The sequence below is a fragment of the Pteropus vampyrus genome, unplaced genomic scaffold, assembly GCF_000151845.1.
Source record: "Pteropus vampyrus isolate Shadow unplaced genomic scaffold, Pvam_2.0 Scaffold57, whole genome shotgun sequence".
In the NCBI taxonomy this organism is placed as follows: Eukaryota; Metazoa; Chordata; class Mammalia; order Chiroptera; family Pteropodidae; genus Pteropus; species Pteropus vampyrus.
Window position 1 is genome coordinate 1,968,350 of NW_011888838.1, and position 22,499 is coordinate 1,990,848.

At 31.4% G+C, this 22,499-nt stretch overlaps 1 protein-coding gene across 1 annotated transcript in view; it reads left to right on the forward strand.

Moving 5' to 3' along the window:
• LOC105292456 (adhesion G protein-coupled receptor L3) overlaps nt 1-22,499 on the forward strand; it is a 610,351-nt gene that overhangs the window by 281,775 nt on the left and 306,077 nt on the right. Inside the window, exon 4 of the mRNA XM_023530910.1 lies at nt 15,008-15,211. Within this exon, the coding sequence (XP_023386678.1) occupies nt 15,008-15,211 (204 nt within the window). The remainder of the gene's footprint in view (nt 1-15,007; nt 15,212-22,499) is intronic.

Here is a 22,499-nt window from a genome sequence, read left to right on the forward strand (position 1 = left end):
TAGTACTAAATTTCAAAATACATATTTCATAAGTTAACTATGTAGCCTCTAATAGCACAACATAAACTACAAATATACATGGCTGTTAGCTTTCTTTTATAAGAATGCATTTATAAACCTTCCCTACATACTTGGTATGCAGATGATCAATTGGAAGAAAATTTTCTTTTGCCTTTGCACTTGCAAAATATGTTATATGTAATTTTGATTGTAGCAATACTAATGAGTAACATAACTTGCAAGTAAAATAGTATTTTCTTATTTTCAGATTTTTATATATTGTGCCTATTTGGTAAAGTTAGGATCAGTTAGGATCAAATCTTATTTTTTATATTTCTTGGGCACATGGTGGACTGCAACTGCAACAGGGTAGTTGTATATGATGTTGAATGAGTTTAAAAATATTTGGATATATAATATATACTTATCTGTTTCCTCTTTATTGCATTGCTAACCTTCTCGCCTTTCATACACCACTTTGTTGCATTGCTATTTACTTTCATTCTCAGAGTAAGGATAATGCTCTTGCATTTATAATTTTATATAAATAGCTATAGTACATTTTCCATGCATGTATTTTTTCCATTCTTATTGGAAAATGATTCCTTAACGACCAGTCAAAAATTTGAAATGCAATAGGAAAGAGACTCATCAATTTGTCATGTAAACAAGAGATTAGATATAAGACTATTTGTTGTAGTATGTTTTAATTTGACAGCTTAGAATAAGGCCCTTTTGAAAATGAGAACTAATTTATTATCTATATTTTTCAGGTTTTTAATTGATAAATTGAAAATAAACTCTTTAAAATTCTGTTAATAATTACATATACTTTTATTTGAATCTGTATCTTTCTTTATTGCCAAAATAGCAGAATTAGTTTATTTAAATATAGAAGATTGTCTTCTTATCAGAAAAAATCTATCGTGTATGAAAGATTTGATATACAAATAAGCTAGGCTAATTAAGGATTTACAAGAGAAATATGCTAGTTGTACTTTCAGAAGTAATAGATATAAGTCTTTGTATAAAACTAGGCTCTCACAAATGCAATTTGATAAGCTATCTATATTTATTTCATCTACATATATTACACTTTGTGGTGATTTAAATGTCGTGAAGTCAAGGTTGTAGCTTACTGGTAAAGTACTAGAACATAGTCTCATATGTTTCTTTGTCATTCAGTGTCACCTATTTATTGTTAAAGTAATTCTTCTCATAGAAAATTAAATCAGAAAGCAAAAATGTAATAATCCCATGCTCCTGTGATATAATTAATGTTTGTTAGATTTTTCCTGCTGTCATGTATGTGTGTGTATTTTTTTTAAATGAAATGATGCTAGAAATAAAATTTGTTTTTCATTTCGACTTAATTTTAAAAGGTAGACCCTTCTATGGTCTCATTAAAATTTATAACATTGTCTCATATGAAGAATCCAGTGTTCATCTAACCATAATGGTGATGGCCTAGTACTGAAGGTCATTGATATTCTACTATTTCAAATAGCACTATAAATGATATGCTTTATTATAAAATTTGATTATATTTCTATATCCCTAGAACAAAATCTCAAGAAATGGAAAGTAAAAGAATGATTCCTTTTTAGGTTAATTAACAACTGTCTTAAATGAATGGTAATAAATAATCAATTTATTGTTATTACTACAATCTCTTTAAAACAGTTCCTTAAGTTTTGACTACACTAGTAATAAATAAAACATAAATAAGAATAAATATGCAAATATTAAGATATCATTATTATTTGAAGAGGTTTAATGATGTATTCATTCAGTAGATTCAAAAAATAAAAACTTTCTCAGAATTAATGAGACCACTTTGAGTTTAGATTCATGATTCACCCGTAAGTTTTGTATGTAGTTAAGTAACTCATAAATTTCATTGCTTATTTGAGTCAAAACAGCAAGAAATGCATGAGTTACTTTGGAAATATCATAGCAGGAAATATATGGAATCTATGAGAAGAAAACTCTGAAGCTTTACTGGGGATTATAAAAGACAACATATAATTTACCATGTTCCTGGATGAAAAGACCTAGGGCAGCAAAATTGATAAATATTTCCAGATGAGTATCTATAAATTTTTATACAACTGCATTTATAGTACCAATGTGAGCTTTTCTGTGTAGAAATTCAACAAAAATATTGTAAAGTATACATTGGATATTAAGCAAAAGAAAAGTTAATAGAAATGAAAAGAATAATCAGAAGGCATTCGACTAATCATAAAATATATATATAATACAGTAACTAAAATCTCAAAATTAATTAAATTGATCAGTTGTAAAAATGAGATCTCTGAAACATCACTGTGGTTTATTTATTTATGTTTCAGAGTGATAGGAATGACTCCTCAGAAAGTCAAATGTCTAGGACATGAATTAGTCATGATCAAATTAATCATGTGTGTGTGTTTCAAATTATGTATTATGAAACTTCTGGAGGAAGACTCTTTTGTGTTACCTGCCTTAATCTCCATTTTTGAACAATGTATTAGGATAAACTAGGCAGTAGTCACAGTAGATTCCAAAATTAATAATGGCTTCCAGAGACTATTTTCTTATTCTCCACACATTCCAAGGCAGGTAAGTGTTTATGGTCAGAGTGTGTGTGTAGAGAAAAGGGGTGGGGATACAGATGCCACACTATTGCTCTTACAGTTATTCAAAGACATAGTCAAATGGCATGAGGCTTCCAGGGTGTTGGTCATTGCCATTCAATTCCCAGGAAGGAAGAACAAGCATGTGGAGATTTTAATGGAAAGTTTTTATGGATATGCTTGAAAGTAGTGCACGTTACTTCTGCTTCCATGTCCATTATATAAAACTCAGCCAGCCTCATAGCCACACTTATCAAATAGTCTGAAAAGCGTAGTCTTCTTGTGATAAAGAAGATATTTATAAAAGATATGTAGCTTAAAATAATGATCTAATGCACTATTTTTAATGTATAAATGGAATTCCCATTGAGATATATTAACATACCATAACCCCCCCCCCTTTTAAATTGTATAGTTCAGTGGATTTCAGTGTATGTACAGTTATGCCATCATCACCACAATCAATTTTAGAATGTTATTAGTACTCCGAAAAAAAAAAAAAAAAAACATAGCCATCAGTAGTCACAACCAGTTTTTCTCCCTCCATCTCACCTGTCCCTAGCAACCAATAATCTACTTTATGTCTCTATGGATTTATTTATTCTGGACATTTTGTCTAAATGGAATCATATGATTTTATATATTTTGTAGTTTGCTTCTTTTGCTTAATATAGTTTAAGAATTTATGCATATCATAGCATATATCAGTACTTAATTTTTTATTGCCAAATAATAGTGCATCATAGGAACATGCCATATTGTATTTATCAGTTTTTGGAAATCTTAATTATTTCTACTTTTTGGCTATTCTGCACAATGCTGTTATTAAAATTCATGTACAAGTTTTTTTGTGTACATGTTTTCACTTCTCTTTGGTATGCACTTAGAAGTGGAATTGATGAATCGCATGATAACTCTATGTTTAGCATTTTCAAGAACTGCTAAACTTTTCCAGAGTGATTTCACAGTTATACATTCTAAATAGTAAAGTGTTTCCATTTTCATTTTTCAACACCCTTGCCCACAATTATTGTCTTTTTTATTATAACCATTCTAGTCAAGATGAAGCAGTAACTCGTGGTTTTGATTTGCATTTCTCTAATGCATAATGATGTCCCTAGCAACCAATAATCTACTTTATGTCTCTATGGATTGATGTCAATCTTTTTTTTATGTGCTCATTTGGCCATTTGTATTTCTTACTTGGAGAAATATTCAATCATTTCTCAATTTTTAATTTTTTTATTGCTGTGTTCTAAGTACTTTGTATAGACATATCTTTTTTTTTTTTTTTAGAAAAGACTAGAGGATATTATTGTTAGAATACATTCAGATTTAAGAGTTTTTTAGACTGCATATTTTAAAAGAGGCTTTCTACCTGGACTTGCTCACTTAAATCTCATAGATTTTACATTCATTTTGAAATTATATACCATTGTTCTAGCCTCATGCCACCTCCCCTTTTGCTTACATATTTGATTTTTGAAAGTAGTTCATTAATTCTGGCTTTTATTACATTGACAAAAACTCATATTTAGCAGTAATTGAAATTTCACTCTGATATGTAAACTGTATAGCAGTGACTTATATACAAAACAACAAGGTAATTCATTGGGTTCTTCTAGTAGCTTAAGATTATTCCTGCCTAAAACAATGATAAATACCATTAAACTTTAATCATGGTGGCCAAAAAAGTTTCTAGTTTAGTTCTAATCTGAATTCCTGTCCTTCCAGATTTTGGAATTTCTCTTATTTATATGTTTTGTATCTTTACTCAAATTACATGATAAATATCGAGTGTTTTATTTTATTTGCATAGATTCTTTCTAATATGTTCTACAAACTACTGGATACTTTTTACTTCATCTCAAGATAGTTATGCAATTCATTATATCTATCGAACCTACGTATTGTAGATTAGTGACCACTCACATTACATCTACAATTAAACAAACAAACAAAGATGAATATCAGAAGAGAACATGAGGAATTACCTGGCAAGAAACCTAGCAAACTTGCATTGTTTTGGGCAAGTGGGTTCATTTGAAATATTACTATTTGGGAAGAAAATTTTAGGATAAATCTAAATAAAGATAATAAATGATCTACAAATGTTAATGCAGAGAGCTCCTGCAGTTCTTAGGAACTGTGGATGAAGGAAGATGTCAACATATATAGAAAGTGATTTACATGAAGCCCTGAAGCTTAAGTTTATAATATTGTCTTCTCTAAGATGCTTTAGAATCCAAATTTGCATGGTCCTGTTGAATGAAAAGAAAGATCTGAAGCCTTAGAGTCTAATTCAAATTCTGTTGCTTCCAAGATACATGACCTTAACCAATTTAATTCACAGTTTCCTTATTTTTTAAGTGGGGTAATTAGGCCTACTTTGTTATCATGTGAAGATTAAGTAAAATAATGTGTAGAAAGGCCCTAACACAAAGCCTCACACATTTAATCCTGGGAGAATGTGGTCATTAAAACATACCTTTTGGAATTAGAACTGAAAAACAAATGACCTGGATAGTAAGCAAAATTTAAAATACAACACCATCTTGGGGTCACTTACTTTCCATAGAGTTTTTCAAAGACTGTATTGTATATTTTTAATCCCCAAATGTGAGTGTCTCTAATTATGACCCTATACATCTATACACACATTCCATCATTATATTCAGGACTCATCCACTGGACTGTAACTAAGTCTTTAATGAGTTACTAATGAACGTCTTAAGCTTAAATCAGCATTAAAAAAAAAAAAATGTTAAAGAGTGTTGAAAAGCTATTTAGAGTGTAAGCCTGTTGCTTTTAATTAGACTATAAACCCAATAAATTCCTGTCTTCACTATTCATCTCAGGTTGAAGAAACTGAATAATGAGTGACAGATATACCTCACTTTAGTATTATTAGTCTAACATGAAGTTAAAGGGGATAAATACATTGAGCTAAATTAGATAAATCATCATTTTTGATTAAATGAAAAGATAAAAATAATATGCAAAATTAAAATAACATTTTAAAATGATTCGTTTTTTGTTAGACCTAGATGATTTTAAAACAGATTAATTTTGTTATTGCATTAAAGAATAATAGATTACATGAGGGAAAAAGATCCAGATGTGATTAGATTATATATATAAAAAAAAAACTGCTATATTTATAAAAAGAATAGACAGTTGGCTTTCACACATTACTGTTTCTCTCCAGGCTGTTAAGAGATATCATGAAAGTAGTAATTCTAGACACTACCTGAACTAGATCAGGACTATCCTTTTCTGTAGCTCTTGTTACAAATCAACAATGGTAGTGACTATTTAGCAATGATCCTTTTTTTCTTCTTTTGATAGTGATGTTGGTGAAACAATGCTAACCTTAAGGGCACATGATTTAATAATGAAGGCAGATAATACCTTAAATTTAAAGCAACAGGCTGGTATGATGCTCTCCCTCCAGGAAACTTTGTACATTTACTTAAAAGAAAGCCTTTTAGATTAGTCACAAGAGCTCAGACAGTGGAATAGCTGTGATAGCCCAGATGTTTTATAGGTTATAGGCTGTTCTTATGAGGCAGGCTTGATGTCATGCCTCTGCACACAGATAAAAAAATCCCTATGTCAATTTTTAAAAGTAAGTGTCCAGTAATAATCACACTCTGCGTATGTACTAACAACATAATGTAATTGATCATTTTGACATCTGAGCCTGTTACATAATATATCTCCTTTCTTGTTAACACACATTTTGCATTTGTTTTGTGTGTGCGTTGAGGAAGGGATGGAGGGGTTAGAAATCTCTTACTACCAGAAAAAAAATATATAGAAAGTTTTCATTCTTCTCAACTATCTTCAGAGATGTCAGTTATAATTAACTTAGGATAGGGAGAAAGAACTCACTAACGAGACAGATCTCCGTCAAAATGTGTATTTTTTTCCCTCTAGTTTTTCCTTCACATCAAGTATAATTGGCAGTGTGATTAAGAAAAAGTGCCCCATTACTATAGTTATAAAGCTTTTTAAAGAAACAATTTTCTTTACACAATTTTGAAAGCACAGTTTTCCATACCATTAAAGATTTAATATTACAGAGGGCAGTAGAAGAAAGGAAATTAAAAGAAAGTTGGTATTCTTCAATTAATTTTAGAATTTTATTTTTGTAACCATGAATTTAAATACTCTTTGCTTTATGTTTACAAATAGGGAAGTGTTTTTAGTTAGAAAAGAAAAAAACTTATCATTCCTTTTATTAATGAGGTGTATAATATAACTTTCATTTAAGTTGAATGAAAATAATGTCTATATCAGAAGCTGACTAATTTTATAAATTTATATCACATAACAGAAACTCTACTTTGTTTACTCATTTTCACAAATGTTTGAGATATTTATATCACAATATTATAATCTATGCAACCAATGAAAAAGCTACAATTTTTCCCTCTATATTTAGCACATGGACAATGCCAGACTTGAAAGCCAATTAAAAGTAATCTTTAAACCTTGTTTCTTTTATTCTTTTATTTTTTAACACTAGGAATTAAGGTTCTCTTTAGTTTTATCCGTAACCAAGTGTTTGACTCTTTCACTATTCTCAGAATGTCTTATACAACTTTTATAACTTGATTGTTCAGTCTTCTGGTGAATGATAGTTTAACCAAAATATTTTTTATTTTACTACAACAAGCTATGTTGTAGAAAAGTGAAGAACCTAGCTTAAAGGGAAAATCGCTTATTCACATAAGGCATACTGATATTCTTGAAACAATTCAATGTAGCAAAAGTGTCTATTTAGTTAAATTGAATAATATTCAGTTATACTTTGAATGTTGCTTCATCATACACAGGTGAACAAGTAATCACTACTAAGCCATTTTCTTATAAGACTCAGAATCAAACCATATTTTTCTGTATTAGAACTTTTATGTTGTAATTTCTACCTGGTGGCATTCTTAGTCAGATGCTTAAATTGGAACTTTTATGAGTATTGTTAGAGATTACTACTCAGCCTATAAAGAAATTATACAGCTGTCACATACACCTTAGTGAGAAATCAGGAAAGATGTCATCTTTTTATATGGCCCAAATGAAGGTGCTGGGAGAAAGGTAGAGACTTTCAGCTATGCATTAGAAAGCAGGATTGGAAAAAAATGCCTTTACTTACCAAAAAAAAAAAAAAAAAAGTTAAAGCAGTAGTCTCACTCTTTTTCTTTCTCTCTCTCTCTCCAAAAAAAAAAAAAAAAAAAGTTAAAGCAGTAGTCTCACTCTTTTTCTTTCTCTCTCTCTCTCCTTCTGCTCCCTCCCCTCATCTTATACTTATGTATATATATGGCACTAAAGTTGGATTAGTCATTCTGTATCAATCAACCATTTGTTGTTATAAGTATTTCAATATAAGTTTCTAGCATTTACACAACACTATTCAGTTAGCTGAATATTTTTGCACACAATAGCTCAGTGAACGCCTATAACAATTCAGTGAGTCATAGGTAGTAGCGTCAGTAATTTTAAGATGAGAAAAATAGACTCAGAGCCATCAATCTAATGATGCAATGACATTTACAATAGTTGTTAGGCAAGAAACTCAAATCGAAATCACTTAACCATCTTGTGATAACTTCTTCCAAAGACATTTTAATAACTTACCAAGCATTTACCTTATTTTATAGAACTATGTTTTAAATTAGAAATAAACCAACCAAAACAATATATAGAATGAACTAGAATATTACAAAACAAGTAAAATTTTAAAAGGTTTATTTAAGGAAGAAAGTAATATTGCTTAACCTTAGAGATTAAAAAAAACAAACACTATTTTAAATTATTAGCTTTAAATTTTAATTTAAAAGTAGATTTTAAATTTTAAATTTTAGTATAGAATGGAAGAGAACTAGTATGAAATTTGTTGTTGATTATATATATAATGAACAGTTAGAAAAATTATGAAAAGAGTTATATCTGGAAAGCCTGAGCTATAGGGGAAAGGATTTCCCACTAGGAAATATAATTTGAATGAGGATTAGGCAGGTGTGTGTAGGAGGATAGGTACCGTATCCAAAAGATAATAGTGAAGGCAAAAATGAATATATAGGTTAGGGTCAAGTTAGGGTTATAGCTCTCTGTACATTTTAAACTCTCTGAGGTTCATAATTAGCTAATTACTAAAAGGATATGATAAAATATTACCTTGAAACACAAAAACAAATGACTCATAAGAAACATTCTTAGTACATGAAAGTTAAATCACTGTAACTCTGATAAATACACTCCGGTAGTATTTTACTGTTAGCATTTCCCTCACCTTAGAAATATCTGAGTACTGCAGACAATCTTTTGTCTAGATTCTAAGCTCACTGTTATGATCAGTAGATGTTTGGAGGAAGAAGTTAACTAATTAACTGAATTACGTTGCTCTCATGTAAGGAGAATAAGAAAACAAAAACAGTTGAAATTGATTAGAAATAATGCTTATTTGGTATATTTTAAATTAGTATTTGTAAATCAGTATTGAACTCTGAAAGAATATACCATTGAAACCTGATATTTTCGATATTTATTTCAAATATAAGCTCCACAGAAAAGATGAAAACTCTGGTACTGCCATCATAAATCCTTTACCTCTTACATGCTTGTTATTTTTCCTTTTCTTCTTGCTTCATATTTATACACAACCAATATTCAGGAACTTTGATGCTCTGATGCCCTTTGATGTTTGTAAACTATACATAAACATGGGGGAAATATTTTGATCATTTCAGTAGATTATACAGTATTAATTTTCATATTGTGTGCTTGCCCACTGAAAGCAGAATCAGAGTGTTGAAATGGTAAAAATATCTGAGTATGAATGATTGTGTGGACTATTTGATTATGGCAATAACATATATATTACTTATGATGAATATTAATTATCTATAATCAAATAAATTTAAAGTTTATAAAAATTAATGAATTCTTTCAAAAAATTGAAGTCTCAGAAATGCATTTTTTCTATTTTTTTTTTGTTGAGAAATAATTGACATATATCACTGTATACGTTAAGGCATACAGCACTATGGTTTCATTTACATGCATTGCAAAATGATTACCACAATAGATTCAGCTAATATCCATCTACTCATATAGATACAATAAAATTAAAAGAAAGAAGAAAGGTAAACGGAAAAAACAATTCTCTTTGTGTTGCAAACTCTGGGATTTACTCTTTTAACACCCTTCCTGTGTATCATACAGCAGTGTGAGCTATAGTCATCATGTTGTATGTTACATTCCTAGTACTTATCTGATAACTGGAAGTTTGTACCATTTGACTGCCTTTCTCCAATTTCTCTTCCCCCCTACTCCTCTGCCTCTGGAAACCACAAGTATGGCCTCTTTTTTTTTATGATTTTTTTTTTTCACATATAAATGAGATCACACAGTTTTTGTCATTCTCTGTCTGATTTATTTCACTTACCATAATGCCTTCATGGTCCATTCATGTTATTACAAGTGGTAAGATTTCCTCATTTTTTGATTGGGTAATATTCCATTGTATATTTACACCACAGGTTCTTTATCCTTTCATCCATTGATGGACACTTGGATTGTTTTCCATGTCTTGGCTCTTGTAAATAATGCTGTTATGAACATGAGAGTACAGATATCTTTTCAAGTTAGTGTCTTTATTTCCTTTGGATATGTTTTCAGAAGTGGAATTGCAGTATTATGGTAGTTCTATTTTTAATTCTTTGAGGATCCTTCATATTGTTTCCACACTGGCTATACCAATGTACAGTCCTGCCAACAGTGCACAAGGCTTCCCTTTTTGCCACATCCATACCAGCATTTGTTATCTCTTTTCTTTTTGATAATAGCCATTGCTACAAGTGCAAGGTGATATCTCATCCTGTGGGTTTTTGGTTTTTGTTTTGATGCTTTTGAGTTGTATGAGTTTTTAGTATATTTTGGAAATTAACTCCTTATCATGTATATGGTTTGCAATTTTTTCCCCATTCCATAGGGTGTTTTTTCACCTCATTTATCATTTCTTATGTTGTGCAAAAGCTTCTTTAGTTTGATGCAGCTTCACTTATTTTAAATTTTGTTGCTTGTGCTTTAGGGATTATATCCAAAAAAAAAAAAAAATGTTACCAAGACTCATGTCAGGAGCCTTCATCCTATGTTTTCTTCTAGGAGTTTCATGGATTTAGGTCTTACATTTCAGTGTTTTATCCATTTTGAGTTAATTTTTGTGAGTGGTGTAAGAAATAGATCCAGTTTTATTCTTTTAGTTGTGAATATCAATTATCCTAGCACCACTTAATAAAGAGACTTTTTCCCATTGAGTATTCTTGGTTCCCTTGTCAGATATTAATTAAGCATATATTTCTGGGCTCTCAGATCTGTTCCATTGGTCAATATGTCTGTGTTGATGCCAGTATCATACTGTTTTGTTGACAATAACTTTATTGTATAGTTCAAAATCAGGAAGTGTGATGCCTCTGGCTTTTTTCTTTCTCAGAATTTATTTGGCTATTTGATGAGTAATACAATTTTAGAAATGATTTTTCTATTTCTGTAAAAAATGCTCTTGGAATCTTGATAGCAATTTCACTGAATCTATAGATGGCTTTTGGTAGTATGGACATTTTAACAATATTAGTTCTTCCAGTCCAGGAACACAGTATACTTGCATCTTCTTCAGTTTCTTTCATCACTGTCTTGTAGTTATGAGTAGACATATTTCACCTCCTTAGTTAAATTTATTCTTGATGTTTTATTGATTTTATGTTATTGTAAATTAGATCAATTTATTTTCATTTCTTTTTCAGAAAATTTGTTTTTAGTGTTGTAATTTTTAAAGGAGATTAGATGAAGTTTCTGTCTCTGAAAACAAGAGAGAAAGAAGAACAGAATGTGTTTGCCTTATTGTTACTTTTTGCCCCAGAGCCAAAATTACATTTTAAATATCTTAGCATTGCATATGACAAAGCTTGAAAATGTGATCTCAAATGGAGATGGGAGAACAGTATAAGGGAATGCCTCCAAATTATAGTTAATAATATAACATTCTGAGGTATATTTTATAGTTAATTTGAAAGAAAATTTTACCCTTATGAATCTAGAGAAGAAAAGAGACATTTAGGATGTGAAGGCTATCTTCAATTATCTGAAGACAAGTACCTTCTAGAAGTAGCTTGATGTGTTTTGCATGACTCATTTGAATAGAAATTAGACAAGTGAGTAGAGAATATCAGAGTATAGATATCACCTTTCTTGACATGAGAAAGAACTTGCCTCTTCAAATGCGATTGAGTACTTCAAGGACAGAATGATCACTGCCTTTTCATGTGAAACTTGGGAGATTTTTAGCCAGAATGCTCTATGGGTTGTTATCTAGAATGTCAGCTGAATGCTTCTTTCCAGATTTGAGATTCCATGCTTCTAATGGAATAACAGACTTATAACTATGAAGTGTATCTTGAAGACTTATCTTTATAATAGTTTCAGGAAGAAACATTAGATTTATATTTATAACTCAAATATATCTCCAGAAGTTATACAATATGTTAAGCGTAACATATACAATATTTTTAAACAAGAATTTAAATAAGGTTTTGGCTCTGTCCTAATTGCTCTTCTCCAGGTGGACCATGTAATAGACCGTCCGCTTTTGCTGTCACTGATGACTCTGAATTCCTTTCACAGAGATGTTGAATTTTAAGGAAAGTCTAATTTATAGACACATAAGATATTTCAGCTTCACAGAACACATTGGAGTCTAATTTCATTCAACTTAAGAGTGAAGTCTGCTTAACTTCCTGGTATTTTGTATTCTTCAGTCTCACTTCATAAAATCATTTTATTCTCTAATCCATACCTACTCTTTAGGTCTCTAGACATTGCTTTCAAGTTCCACTTTGAGTACATTCTTATTTCTTGTTTAAAATGAGATTCTTTCATTTAATAAGGACACTATTATATTTTTCAGCTGATGGTGATTCTATTTTAAGTCAATAGTCATTATCTACTTACTCTAGAAATTGACCTTTTCTGAAGGTCAATTTCGGAAATAATCAACCTCTAGTTCAGTAGAGATCACTATTTCCATTTTCCCCTATCTTGGAATATTCTTCTTTCCCAGGAGCATTATTCAGTATCCTAAACAGATGCTTGATTGTACCAAAACTAAACTTCTTATCCTGGTTTACAAAGCTCATCATCTGGCCGTTGCTTACCTCTCTAATCTTATTCTGGACCATTCTCTCAGCCTACTATACACAGCTTCATTAACCAATGTGCTATTTCTTGAACAGACCAGTTCCAGTTTGAGGCTTTTGCAGCAGCCTGGAGTGCTCTTTACTCCTGATTTTGATATGATTAGCAATTTGAGATCTCTGTTTAGATTTTACTCCCATAGATAAGTCTTTCATAAAAACCTAAACAGAGTAGTTGTTACATGTTTTATTTAAATTTTCTGTAGATTACTCATCTCTATATGGTATTTAAAATATATATTTTTTATCTATTTGTGTATTCTTTGTCTCTCACACCAGAATGAATGATTCATTAAAGCAGGTAGTGGTCTGTTTTACTCACTCAAATCTCCAGCGCCAAAAAAAGGACCTGACACATAACAAGAACTCAATAAATATTTGTTGAATAAATGAACAAATAAGCATATACTCCATCACTCCAAATGTCTTTATATATTAACTTGGCTGAGGGTGAAATCTTACATCTTTATTATAACTGAAGCTTGTAGGATAATATAGCTTTATAATATTTTGCTAATTTCCTTTCATAGAGTATTTATAAAGGTGTTAAGGAAAACATGCCTGTGTGTATTCATGTAAAAATTTATCGAAAAATAATCACATTGTCATTTTGGGCAATGAGGAGAGGGATATTTTAGAGGTCAAAAGATCATAAAAGATGTTACTGGATTTAGACATTAAAGGAGGCAATTACTTTGAGATTTTTATTTTTACCAATTTTTTGGTCTTAAAACTTGTTTCCTTCTTTGGCATCTTTTTCATTCACACGAACTATCAAAATAACATTTAGATTAACTTTTGCTTAAATATTTTAATACTCATACTGTAAAATGAGTTCAAATAAAAATGTTTCAGGGTGATGCCTTAGAGTTATAATCTAAACTTTTCATTATAAATGGATTGCTTGATAGATTTCTTAATAAAATTTATTTTTTGTTTTCCTAAAGGGCTTTTATTTCTTGTGATGTGGAAGAAAACATGTTTTCATTCTTAATATGCAAATATGTTATATATCAAGAAATTGTAGCACCACTGTATAAACGTCCAGTGTTAGATGATTATAAAATTCTCTTGCATTATTAAATTTCTTAGTTTCTCTCCTTTCTATTGAATGGTAGCCATATAGCATTATTAGTGTGTTTTTAAATGTGCATGTTATAGTATGTTAAAAATAATTGTGTAAAGCAAAATCTTTTTCTTTGTAAACTATTTCCCTTTCTTTAACAAGGACATTTTCATTATCATTCCTATTTATTACGCTAGTTGCAATTAGTGTAGAGAAATGTATATCTCATGTACCAATTCACCAGAAAAAATCCTGTGCTTAAATAGCTCTGTTTTTCATAGCATATAATGTATGACTGTTTTGTGAATTATTAAAAAAATCATATGTATGTAATTTTATTTTTTCATTATTGTCTTGGTCTTTCATATTTATTCATTTATGTAATTTGTACCATTTGTCAGTAAAATCACTGTGTATATAAATGGCAAAATGTGTGTATATTCTTTTCACTTTAATGCTTATCACAGATCTTAATAGTGTATCTTTCAAAAAATTGTTAAATGACCTGAAACATATAAATACACTTAAAACAATCCATGTCAGTGTAACAATACAATAAACAAAACAAAACTACTTATAAAACACCTCTACGAAACTTTCTTCACCCATTACCTTATCAAGCTTTTTGTGTGTAAATAATTAGTTCAGTAACCAATATTTTTATTTACACTTACAGATATTAGTGCCCATAATTTACATTAAAATTCTGTGAATCTATAAAAATATAAATAACATTTATATTTTTCAGGTAGCTTTCTTGATTTCAATATTAGTCTAATTTTCTAATCATTGTTAGGGATTAGGATGAGCGTTCTTGCTTACTTAAGATAATGTTTAAGCCAGATAGTGTTCAACTAATATAGCGTTTAACTACACAGTCATTATCACACTAAGATCGGGGAGATAGGATCTCCTCAGCTCCAGAGTTGTCTGAGTGGGGTCTGGGGTGGCTGGAGTTGGGGCCTATGGCCTACAGCAGAGAGCAGCCTTGGGAATAGCCCCTAGCAGGGATCTTCTGAGGCCCGCCTGAACTGAGTGGAGTCTGATGGTGCGCCCTGCGGTCCCCGCAGGTGGCAAGCACAATGATCGACATCCAGCCCTTGCTGCTCCGCTGCGACATGCTGAGCGCAGCCCAGGAGGCGCTCTACCACCCAGGCATCTCCTTCAGCAGCCAGCCGCAGAGCGTGCCACTTCTCATCGTGGACAAGGGCCCCGTGGAGCTTCCAGAGGAGTTCGTGGTCCAGGTGCCCAAGGAGCCCAGATCACAGCCCAAGGTGCGGCTAGCGGTGGGGAAAGAGGGCTGGGGGTGGTTGGGCAGGGGTTCCTGGGAGGTTCAGCTCCAGGCAGTGCCCCAAATGTGTCTTTTCATGTATTTGTTCTGCATCCACTCACATTAGCTGAGATTTGCACTTAGTTGTATCCTAGCCAGTTTAACAATGCATGATTGCTCTACGTGAAAGTCTCATAACTTCACAGTGTTTGACTTTAAATTTCTGATTGGCTTTGAATTATCTTTGCATTATCACAGGATATTTAAAATTACTTTTAATGACAAATTCAACTCTTGTAAAATTTGAATGCTTGTAAAATACGTTTTAACATTTCTGATCATCTACTTGCTTGGAAAAAAAAAAAAAGTCTCATCAATGGAAACTACCAAAATTTGAGATTATGTAATAAAAGTATCTTGGTTAGGAATTATAGTCGTTTAAGTATAAAACCTGGTAGAAAAGTGATGACTATAGAAACGACCTAATTTTTTTAATGAAAATGTTGGAAAGTACTTTATAATATTGTCTCTGCAGCTGGCAATTACGGTGAGTGACATCCAGCTCATAAAGTGAGGAATATTATATAATATTTGCACAAAATTCAATGCTATTATTTTCCACAATATTTTATATGTTATTTAATCTTTACATAATATTTGGACAAAGTAACTTTTATTTTTTCTCACTAAACTCTATACAGGCACTCCTATTCTTCTAATTCCCCCCAAGGAATATGATATATAATATAATATAATATAATATAATATAATATAATATAATATAATACAATACAATACATAGACATGTAATATGATATAATATATCCTATAATATTTAATATAATACTTATAATTCTTTTTGTGTGACACACATGAAAAAGGCTAGGAAGCATTTGGCTGGTGGAACCATATAAATACCAAATCTTGTCTCAAAACACAGTCACCTCTCCTACCTCATAATTTTGTAAAGAGGATGTACGTACAAGAAATACTGGCAAAGGAACATGAAATACCAATATACTAGTTGAGCTTATCTTCTAAACTCCATTACAGAATTGTCTGATAAAATAAGTCAGAATACTTTGTTTCAGTTCAGGGTCTAAGGGATATACATCATAACTTCATCTGAGATTTAAGAGACCTATAAGAGTTAAACTTAGCTCTTCAACTATAGCAGCCACATAAAAAGGTCAAGTGTGTGGGTGATTTGGCACTCATAGTCACTCTGTCCACTCAGTCACATCATTCAGTCAATGGTCTTTCCATTTAGATAAACATTTCTTCCTTGTAGGTGATGACTAGTGTGTGTGTTTGGGGGTGGTGGTGGGGGGGGGATGAGGGGAAGATGAGTACATATACTTCCATAGAAGCATGCAGAATTGACTACAATATGTTCTGAAAATTCAAAGAAAATGCAAACATTCTTTAAGAAATTTATTTTTTACTTTCTCTGTTTCTGTTTTTATAATCATTTTAAACCTGAAATTCTCTAAATTGGTTGCAGTTATATTTTTTCCAGAATGTATTTCAATAGTCACAAAGTTTTCATTATGATGTTGGCTTTGATTTATATTATAAAATGATAATATAAAATTAATGTTAATTAATTTACTCCAATGCATATACATTCATTATAATTTCTAGTATTAATGAAGTAGAAATCCAGAAACAAATTTTAACTTTTGAGTAGATGTTATAAATTTTAAAATCAGTAGCTAACATAAACACATATACACACACACACACACACATACACACAGATATACATACACCTCTATCTGTTGGTAATTCTTTCTTTTGACAAAAATTTAGAATATTAGACAGAATAGTTTTTCCTATAGAACTTTACTAAAGAGTTGGCTGAATTTAAACATTCCTCAACTTTTAAGATTTTTCTGTATTAGTAGCTATTACTTTTTGCCATGTATGTGGCAAGTTACAGTATAGTAATGGATTATAAATTATGTTTTTCTATCAATTTGTAAATGAGAAAATTATATTCTGTTTTGGACATAAATGGAAATGAGGGTACAAGGGAAACTTCTTGTGATCTCATAAATGGAGACTGATATAAATGTCATGTGATTTAAAAGGAGCTAGTAGAATTGTGTTAATCTCTTATGACGAGACAGTACTTTTTGAAAGTTGTTTTGTGCAAAAATAATTTTATCAGTGAGACAGAGAACAACTGAAGGTCATCTTTGAGTGCTCCATATAGAAAGAATAAAGAAGAATAAGTAAATATTGTAGGGGCAAATCTTTCCTGATACAGAAGATACTACATACAGCTAGAGTGCTTGGGCAAGTATTAAAAATGAAATTGAAATAAGAGATACTGCAATACTTTGAGCTCTTCAAATTGAAAAAGAGTAGAAGAATGCAAACAAGAAAATGTCAGCGAACTCCAGTTCCCTCTTTCCCTCCCCCTCCACATTTCTTAAAACAACAGCCTGTTTTGGAAACAGATACTTTAAGATACAGAACACTCAGAAATAAATATAAATAATAAAGATGGTTATTAATGCAATCTGACTGAAAAATAAAATTGATATTACTTTTTAAAAATGTTAACCCTTTTTTGTTCCATAGATAGCCAAACAAGCGAGTAGAAACCCAACAAAAATAGCAATAACAACATAACAAAACTTTTATTTGCTGAAATTAAACTTTGCCCATTTTTTCCTTTACTTTCATTTGACTCTGGATAGCTAATAGTTGTTCTTGAGGGTTAATGACTGTTTGGGTTCATAGGAATTAGGACTTCACAATAAAGCAGCAAAGCATAAAAAATTTTTAAAAAATGTTCTCAGAAGACATATTTCTTTTTAGCATATTAAGGCTGACAGAAGTCTGAAGGCAGATTGCCCAGTTAATGACTAGATATCAAGAGTTTTCCTTGAAGCTGAAGGAATGTTAATGTGTTTTTATCAGCACTTTCCTTTCTTCGTGATTTTCATGCAGATGTATAAAAAGTTCATTGAGATGTTCTACAAATAACCTTTCTGCAAGCCACACATATAATGTCCAAGGTTCATACAAATGTCCTCTCAGAACACAGCAAAAACATTTCAAACCTGATGAGTCATAAACTCTACTTTTTGCAAGAGCTAAACTGCTTTACAAGGGGCTTGGGTACTCTATAAAACCCTTTGGAGAATCACAGCAAACTCTATCATCATTTTTTTTTTTTTCGATTTTACCCTATTTGAGGATTTTTATATTTATAGATGGGCATGCTTTTATGATAATTATAAGCAAGGAGAAAATGTCATTTGATTTTTTTCTTAAAAGTCAGCCTTTAAAATTAGTTTGAATTACTAAATATTGCAGGCGCCTTTATTTATTCTTGCCCTCACTTATTTTTTTCAACAACATTGGATCGAGTGCAAGTGCATGCTGGATACTGCACTAAGTGCCAGGAAAACAAGGATGGAGAATTCAAAAACTTCATTTCTCAGTCACTATTGGGAGATAAAAAGATGGTACACGCACACATGTTTGTGTGTGTGTTATGGACCTTGGATATCAGGAAATAATATTAGGGAATTGTTTTCCCCAGTGGGCCTGGCTCTTCTTTGGTTCTCTAACTTTACATCAGCTTTCTTGGCTCATTAACATTATAAGTGACTGTTACCGCAAATAGTACACCACTCCTCTTAGTGCCAACCATCAACTGGCACTGCCGTCTTGCCTTTTAGTTAAAATTTCCAAGAAAGGGAATTTAATCCCCATTAGATTATTTTAATATTCCTGATCTAATTATTCATGTCACTGGCTATCTCATGACTTAGGCCCACATAGTAGCGATTGTATAGCAGACATGCAATATTGGGAATACTTATTTCAGAGGTGAGTATAGAGTACTATAGAGTATGTAGAGGGAACATCTATCCAGTCTTGGAGGGTCAGAGAAAGTGCTCCTGAAGTGACATCTAAGCTGCGACCTGACAGATAAGTAGTATTTAGCTAAGCACAGAGGTAGAAAAAGAAAGATACTATTATAAATAGAGAAAACAGTAGAACAAAGGCTTAGTTCAGTATGATTGAAGCATAGAAGTCCAAAGGATAGTTTCTAGACATCAGTCCAGAATGATCTGGAGACGTGGCCAAGGGTCTAATCAGGATGGCATGATATAACATTATGAAGAGTTGGAAAGGTTTCTTATGGCAGCAGTGGAGCAATTAAGTTCATCTTAAAGGAATTAGGCAAGAAGTGGCCTGCTGCCAGCATTTGAAGAATGAGCTCGAAGCTTCAAGACTGGAGATAAGGAGTTTATTTTATTGATACAGACAGGAAATGATGGTGACCCTACCTCAAGGAATGACATTAATGATAATGAGGACTACTTGACATAAGATAGAGATTTATTGTAAGACAGAAGGAAAACCCAAAGAGGACAACCAAGTTTCTGGCTTAAGAAGATTGCATTATGAATGATTGTATCATTTACTGAGAAAGATAGACAAGAAGAGTCAGAGAAAGTTGATAAGGAAGAACAGCATTGTTTTCCAAAAAACTTCTCAACATATTCCTTTGAATAGAAACCCAATTATCTGGTCCCCAATTTAAGAACTCATAACTTATATACAATACACAAATCTAAAAATAATAATTAAAAATGCTATTTGTTGTACATAAGTTATTCTCATCAAAAAGAAAAAAGTTATTACTGTTCTTTGTTAGACATTCTACTTTAGCTTGGATGCAATAAGATTTCTGCGAAAAAAAGAGCATCTGCTAGGATTTTCATCCAATCCTTCCTTTTACTTACCAATAATACCTAGCAGGGCTATAGAGGAGCCAAGATTAGACTGATTTTGAGCTTTCCTGTGTTCTGAAACAGCTGAAAGAATTTTTACTATATATGTACATTTGCAATGTATACTTTTCAGTACTATAGCAAAGAGACAAATTGAAGACAATTAGGACAGTTGATCTACTGGCCTAGATATATTTGGCATTCTTTCCGTTCTTAGTAGAATGTTCCAGGTCAAAATTTGGAAAGAAGCAGGAAACTAATCTCACATTTGTGCTCATTAATAATGTAACATAGCACACAATTTAATAAAATAATAACAAAAAATAATCTCCATGTATCTTTTGAGAATGCCTCAAAAATTGAATTGACGTACACTCTTGCCTAATTACAACTGATTATTAAAATAACAATATCCCTTGATATATTGTAAAGCAATGCTTTATCTTAAGGAAATGGTTAATGTTCTCACTGGTTAAGAATCTAGAAAATGAAAGCTGCACTCAATAAGCTCTTTTAAGTCATAGATCCAAGGCCACAGTTGAAGAGCTTACCTAATTGTACATATGATGGTGTTACAATAAACTAGTAGCAGGGAAAGGATGGCAAAAGCTCACTTGTCAGGTTTCTTGTAACACAATGATTTGAGATTTTCTATACCATGAGCTCACCAACATGACTGGACAAGTCATGGACACTAGAATAAATGAGGAACAGAGAGAGGTAAATGCAGGATGCTTTAAAACCTACGAACCAGAACATATACATACAATAAATAAGATTAATAGGCAACACATTTTATCTTACCTCAGATCACAATCCCAAATGACTTATCCTTCAGCCCCAAGGAAATTATTTCAATTTCCTAGACAAACCATGACCCCTTCTACATCTTTGGCAAACAATATTATCTTTGCTGGTTGGAATGTCCTACATGACTTAAGCCTTCTTCAGCTCAGCTAAACATTTGATATAGGTTGATTTGGGTTGATTTTCTTCCTCTTTCATCCATTTCTAGCCCTATTCTTGACAGAATAATTCCTCACTTCCCTCTGATCCTGAATTAAAGTGGCCTGAAAGTTGGATGTGTGCATGAAGTAAACAATGTATCTTTACTTCCTTCTGGCTTTCATATTTTCATTTCATATAACTGATGATCACTGGAAAATCCGAGACTTCATTACTCTTGATATGTTTTTACTAGTGTTATTTATTTTGACTTTGATGAGTTAAACGTCTGGCATGTTCTCATGTTCTTACTCTCCTTACTCCCAAATTTTTGGAAAAGCTGGTTCTAATTTTCTTATTATATTACTGTGTGAAGTGTGTAAGTGAAGTCTAGGAATTCATGAGAAGGTAAGGAGAAGAAAAAACTTGTAACAGAATAACAGAGATTAATATTTCTACAGCAATGGCAAACCCTCTGTTTTACAAGTTCAGCTTTACGGATGTAGTTATTGCAACAGAATAATGTAATAGGGTTTTCGAAGTGCTCGTTAGCTTCTCGATTTATATGCAAGGCAATATTATTTCAAATAAAAGCCCTTTTTCACATTTATTTGTGTCTTATTGCGGTTTACCAGTTCAGACAAAACATCAGGTCTAACTGATGTACAAAATACATTCTTTCCACATCACTTTTTAAAATTCTTATGTACATCTAGAGTCATATTTTCATGTGAGAAGAAGGTAATAGGTGTATAGGGAAGTAGCTATAGTATTGATGTTAAAAAATTAATAATAAACTTTACAGCCCTAAACATGACTTTAAATCATTTATTTAGGATCGTGTTTCTTTACCAAATGGTATGAGTACCAGAATGGTGTATCCAATTGAAAATAAATGTTAATGAGTTTGTCCTTCAAAGTATTTACAGAAAAATATAACAAACTTTTGTTTCTATTGGCATAAATTACAAATTGTTTTCTTTATTCTTCTCATAATTATGAATAGCTTTTCAAAATACTTATGGGAATTACACTTTTCATCATTACATTTTTATTGTTACAAAGAATATGAATAATGGAAAATATATGCTAAACTTTAACATTTAAGCCAGAAAAAAAGTTTTGTTTGAATTAATTATGAATGTATTGTTAGTTGTTTCATTAATTCATTAGAGTATCTGCTACATGCTGATAATTGTATATATGTTCCAGAGGAACAAATTTTACACTACCAGTAACAGATACTTTTCAGAGTAAGTTAATTAATTACTAGGAATTCCCTTCCTTTTTCTTCTGTTTCCCTTCAACTCAATGTGTGGTATAGTAAAAAGAATCTGAAGTATATTCCAGATAAAGAGAGGAAATTTCCATTATATTTATGGGATCCTTAACCTCAAATTAAAATGAAAGGGAAGGTGGGGCATGTATTATTGTACATAGAACATCCTACTTTCATAGATTGGCTTATATCTGTGTTTTTAGATTCTGCATTATTCATATAGGTCTATAGTACAAAAATACAGAATTTTGGCCAGGTATTCTAATTTTTTTTTTATGTATATAGTTAATTAAGTTGATATTTTCCCC